Below are 6,074 nucleotides of genomic sequence, written 5' to 3'. Positions count from 1 at the left end.
CTACCACACACGTTACATACTACATAAAGATCTTGTCACAACCCACAAAAGCTGAACAGTCTTCCTGAACCGAACGTTCATCCCAGAGCTCATGAGTTGTGGAAAGATTTCTTAATGACAACATAGAATTCAGAAAACAAAACATAGATTGAAATTTATTGCCTTTTTAAAGATTTAATGAAGGTTTGGTTCTTTTCTTTTTCCAAATAAGAAACTTTTCCAAGAAACAGATTCACCACACAACACTGCAACAACACAATGACTGTAAATAGGCAATTTGCAATTATAAAACCAAACAAACAACAACAAGTTTTTTTTGGTATGGCTTCGATACACAATCCTAGATATCAAGGAAACAAGAAAAGATGAACATAAATAAATTAATTTGTGTTTGGTGAAGAATGAACTAACCACCTCACTTAGAACCAGAGGGAGGGGAAGGAGGCTGGTGGGAACCCAACCAAGATACACTGATTGAATTCAGAAAGGCAGAAATGCATATACACAGAAGTCAATGAGACGGCCCTATGATATGGGTCACAGAGCCTCCCTATGGTGCAATAACCACTCCAGTTCATTAACAGCACCGGAGTTACATCTTTCAAATGTTTGCACCCTGACCTGAGTAAGTGTCCATGCAGATGTACCTGCTGGTTAACACTCAATGTCCAATGTTTTTTCTCATGTGTGGATTTTCACGTGTGTCTTCAGACTTCTCTGTTCTGAAAATCTTTTTCCACAGTCATCACAGCCAAATAGTTTTTCTCCTGTATGGACTCTAATGTGTTTCTTCAGATGTCCCTGTATTGAAAACCTTTTCCCACAGTCATCACAGCCAAATGGTTTCTCTCCTGTGTGGGCCCTCATATGTATCTTTAAATTTGACTGATCTGAAAATCTTTTCCCACAGTCATCACAGCCAAATGGTTTCTCTCCTGTGTGGACTCTCACGTGTCTCTTCAGATGTGACTGGTCATTAAATCTTTTCCCACAGGCATCACAGTCAAACAGTTTCTCTCCTGTGTGGATCCTCATGTGTTTCTTCAGACTTCCCTGTATTAAAAACCTTTTTCCACAAACATCACAGCCAAATGGTTTCTCTCCTGTGTGGATCCTCATATGGTTCTTCAGACTTCCCTGTATTGAAAACCTTTTTCCACAAACATCACAGCCAAACAGTTTCTCTCCAGTGTGGACTATCATGTGTCTCTTCAGATGTACCTGTTCTGTGAATCTTTTTCCACAGTCATCACAGCGAAATGGTTTCTCTCCTGTGTGGACTTTCATATGTATCTTTAAATGTGACTGACGCTTAAATCTTTTCCCACAGTCATCACAGCCAAATGGTTTCTCTCCTGTGTGGACTTTCATATGTATCTTTAAATTTGACTGACGATTAAAACTTTTCCCACAGTCATCACAGCCATGTGGTTTCTCCCCTGTGTGGACTCTCATGTGTGTCTTTAGACTTGACTGTTCTCTGAATCTTCTCCCACAAACATCACAGCCAAATGGTTTCTCTCCTGTGTGGACTCTCATGTGTCTCTTCAGATGTACCTGTTCTGTGAATCTTTTTCCACAGTCATCACAGCTAAATGGTTTCTCTCCTGTGTGGACTTTCATATGTAACTTTAAATGTGACTGACGCTTAAATCTTTTCCCACAGTCATCACAGCCAAATGGTTTCTCTCCTGTGTGGATCCTCATATGTATCTTTAAATTTGACTGACGATTAAAACTTTTCCCACAGTCATCACAGCCAAATGGTTTCTCTCCTGTGTGGATTCTCATGTGTGTCTTTAGACCTGACTGTTCTGTGAATCTTCTCCCACAAACATCACAGCCAAATGGTTTCTCTCCTGTGTGGACTCTCATGTGTCTCTTCTTCAGATGTACCTGTTCTGTGAATCTTTTTCCACAGTCATCAACAGCTAAATGGTTTCTCTCCTGTGTGGACTTTCATATGTAACTTTAAATGTGACTGACGCTTAATCTTTTTTCCCAGTCATCACACGGCCAAATTCTATCGTTTCTCTCTGTGTGGATTCCTCAATGTATCTTTAATTTGACGGACGAGTAAATCTTTCTCCAACAGTCATCACAGCCAAAGGTTGTCTCCCCTGTGTGGACTCTCATGTGTGTCTCAGACGTTTCTGTTCTGTAAATCTTTCCCACAGTCATCACAGCGAAATGCTTTCTCTTCAATGTGGACTCTCGTCTGTGAATCTACCTCTGGCTTCAGTGCATAACATGCTGATTATTATGAAACAACTGGAGGACGTTTTCCCTAAAGGGACAACATCACGGGTGTCTCAAGAGACTGCTTGTAATGAATCCATGAACACACTTAACTGATTTTTTTTTCCAGCGTCTCCTGTTTCAGGTCCAGAATCTGCCAAAGGTTCTTGCCAACCATCATCACTGACGTCAGTCTCGGAAGAGTCTGAATCCGTTTCATCAGGATTTGGTTGGGAATGATTATCTGGGTCTGGGTTCCTGGCAGGTTCTGATCCTCCACAGTCCTCTGCATCATTTTCTGTCTTTACTTCCATAGCTGAGCTGCTCGCTCGAGGCTCTCTGTCTCTGTTGTCTTCAGTTTGGCTTTGATGAAGCGGTGACAGCTGAGGTTTCTCTTCATCATCTTCACTCTTCACAGAGGCCGCACTGAACGGAAACCTGTTGATGTCAGCCTCCTCCAGCCCCTTGAGCTGCTCTCCCTGATGACTGATCCAGAGTTCCTCCTGTTCGTTCTTTATGTGTAGGGGCTCTGGGTTCTCCTGGTCCAGGCTGGAGCTCCAGTCAGAGGGAACCTCTTCTTTAACTATCAGCACCTGCTGGACATCTGCAGGAATCACTGAAACACAATAAAAAAAAGAAATTATTGTATTTAAGAAGGATAGAATTAAAAATCATTTCCTAATTCTGCTGGTGATGCCAGGGCTACTTGTGTTAACTGTAGGACATGCCTATGGACGAGAAGAAGAAACCCAGTATCCAGGAACCAGTTCCATGGTCCCTGTACTGCTTTGAAGAACACCTGAATGAGATCGAGTCAGACTACGGTTATGCTGCTTACAGACATCTACTGTAAAAAAAAAACTCGTCATTCCCACCTACTGTGTTTGGAGGTTCAGGACGAGTTCCCTGATCCCCAATCCTGCAAAGCACAAGGTGGTTTCTATGGTTTACCTGTGTTCCCTTCTTACAGGGGTACAACACCATGGTAACATCTGCTGCACACCTGACCTGCTCCGGAGATGAAGGTGCAGGATGAACATGCATGAAAGCACGACCTACTGATCAATCAGCACAGAGCACCATGTTCTGTTATCTGAGATATGGATTACTGTTGGTGGAACTGACTTTCTGACACCAAACATCTGCAGGAAATGTTTCAGAATAAAAGACACACTAGATGGCTTTTAATTTGAAACACATACAGGAAGTACAACAACCCACAGTGTTATGGGACTTGGTAAGACTAGGCCACGTGTGGGCCTTGAAGTCCTCAGCAGTATTAGTTGTTTGGCTTTGGTTGGAAACAGTAGATGCCAGTCTATCTCAACACTGTGGTGGCCAGGGTCACAGAGACCTGTTGCTGCCTTCATAGACTAGAATATGCTGACAATAACACCTCCATGGGTAAAGACATTCTCTTTAACTAATTCTGGGCGTGTAGTATTTGTGGCGTTATCTTGGGTTTTAAAGTCGATCCACCAGGATGAGTTGGGCAGAATGTGAGACCAACTCAGGCACTTCTGATGAACTTTGAGAGTGTCTCTAATTCTCCTTGGCCAAGCGTCAATAAATATTACAGCATAAGACATCAGAGGCTCCTGAACACTTTCTTCCCTCCTGACCTCACCATTGACCTTTGACTTCAGCAATTTCTCCACAACACACAGACGTAGAAATGTAGGAAAATCGTCTCACTCACATTCGCCTGCTAAAGCTGTCAGATATATAGTTTTGGCGGGAGACGCAAAGAAGTGGCAGCAACACCCATCGACAGCCTCATAGACTGCCATGTTAAAAAGGTGGGAAATTTTCTGGAGGAAAGCAGAAGTAACGCTTCTTTAAATTGCTGTAAAGGGCACATTTCTTCACTTTATCAACACAAAATACCTATGTAGACGTTCAGGAAGGGCTCAGGATGTCAAAGTTAAGCCGGTTCAATGATTGGAAATACGGTTTGGCCAGAGATCCTTCCTGTTTGAAAGGTGGTCTCAGCATTTTCTCTCTGTCTCTGTCAGCATTCCCAACTGACATTCTCACAGGTGCAGTTACTGCTCTGCTGATTAGAGTTGGTCCTGGTTGCTTGGCAACCTCAGGCCTGCCTGAAGAAGGAGGGGGGAGGGGCAGCAGGCAGAAGCCCAGCGGCGGCCATTTTAGCAGTTATTGGCACTTAATTTAAACTCAGGGCATTGATGACATGACTGACTGCATCACTGAGTACATCAGATTCTGTGAGGATACCACCATGCCAGCCCGGACCGTACGCTGCTTCTCCAACAACAAGCCCTGGATCACCAGTGACCTGAAGGCACTTCTGAACGAGAAGAAAAGGGCTTTCAGGTCTGGAGGCAGAAAGGAGTAGAGGAGAGTGCAGCACAAACTCCGAGATATGCTGAGGACAAGCAAGGAGAACTACAGGAGGAAGCTGGAAGCCAAACTCCAACAGAACATTGTAAAGGATGTGTGGGCGGGAATGAAGCACATCACAGGGATACAGGGAGGAAGGGGAAAGGACAGGCAGACATCAGGGAGCCTGGACAGAGCAAACCAGTTCAACCAGTTTTCTAACAGGTTTAGCTCACCTCCTGCCACCTCTCAGACACCCCCTGCCCCCCACACACCCACACTGTCCCAAATGGCTGGAAATACCCCCCAGCATTCTCTGCACATCACCTCCCCATCTGTGCCCCCTCCTTCTCCTCCTCCTCCTCCCCTTCCCCCACTGAGAACACCAGCATCAACCACCCAACGGTGACTACAGGCCAGGTAAAGGCAGCAGGCCCTGATGGCATCACTCATAGGATCCTGAGGACCTGTGCTAGCCAGCTGTCTCCTGTACTGAGACATCTGTTCAACCTGAGCCTGAGTCAGGAGAAAGTCCTGATGCTGTGGAAGACGTCCTGCCTGGTTCCAGTCCCCAAGAAGCCAAGGCCATCCGACCCAGCGGACTACAGACCAATCGCCCTCACATGCCATTTGATTAAAGTCCTGGAGAGACTGGTCCTAGCCCAGCTGAGGCCACAGGTGAGGACGTTTCTGGACCCCCTGCAGTTTGCCTATCAGCCCCATTTAGGAGTCGACGCCGCCGCAATTTACCTGCTGCAACGAGCCCATATGCATCTGGATGGTGGGGGAGGCACAGTGAGGATCACATTCTTTGATTTCTCCAGTGCTTTCAACACCATTCAGCCTCTGCTACTGGTGAGAAGCTGGCGGTGATGGGTGTTGAACGACGCAGTGATCTCTGGATTACTGACTACTTGACAGGCCGGCCACAGTTTGTCCGTCTGAAGTTCTTCGATGACTCAGCTGTTGTCGGGTGTATAGGAGATGGAGAGGGGGGGGGGGCACAGGACACTGATAGACAGATTTTGGAGTGGCCGAAACAGACCACCTGAGCCTGAACATCAACAAGACCAGAGAGATGGTGATCGACTTCAGGAGAAGAAGACGCCTTCACGCCACTAAGATCAAGGGGAGGTGGTGGAGGAGGTGGGACTACAAAACCTCGGAGTGGTGATCGACAACAGACTGGACTGGAAATCTAACACACAGGCTGGTACAAGAAGGGGATGAGCAGATCTACTTCCTGAGGAAGTGAGATCCTTCAACGTGTGCAGCAAGATGTTGGGAGATCCTTCTACCAGTCTGTTTTGCCAGTGCCCATCTTCTTTGCTGTTGTTTGTTGGGGCAGCAGCATCAGAGCCAGCGACACCAACAGACTTGAGAAGATCATCAAGAAGGCTGGCTCTGTTCTTGGACTGAGACTTGAGTCTCTTGAGACTGTGGTGGGAGAGGAGGACGCTGAATAAACTGTTCTCCATCATGGACAATGAGCA

The 6,074-nt window shown here is 45.9% G+C and overlaps 1 protein-coding gene across 1 annotated transcript; it reads right to left on the bottom strand.

Annotated features, from left to right (window-relative positions):
- Positions 1-408: 408 nt before the first annotated feature.
- LOC113744700 (zinc finger protein 665-like) lies at positions 409-1,903 on the bottom strand. The gene has a single exon (XM_027275408.1). It carries the CDS (start codon positions 1,873-1,875, stop codon positions 682-684), a length of 1,194 nt encoding a protein of 397 aa, XP_027131209.1. The 5' UTR covers positions 1,876-1,903; the 3' UTR covers positions 409-681.
- Between the last annotated feature and the right edge of the window lie 4,171 nt (positions 1,904-6,074).

This window comes from Larimichthys crocea, unplaced genomic scaffold, assembly GCF_000972845.2.
Source record: "Larimichthys crocea isolate SSNF unplaced genomic scaffold, L_crocea_2.0 scaffold12273, whole genome shotgun sequence".
Taxonomy (NCBI): Eukaryota; Metazoa; Chordata; class Actinopteri; family Sciaenidae; genus Larimichthys; species Larimichthys crocea.
This window is presented reverse-complemented; position numbering and strand designations above follow the sequence as displayed.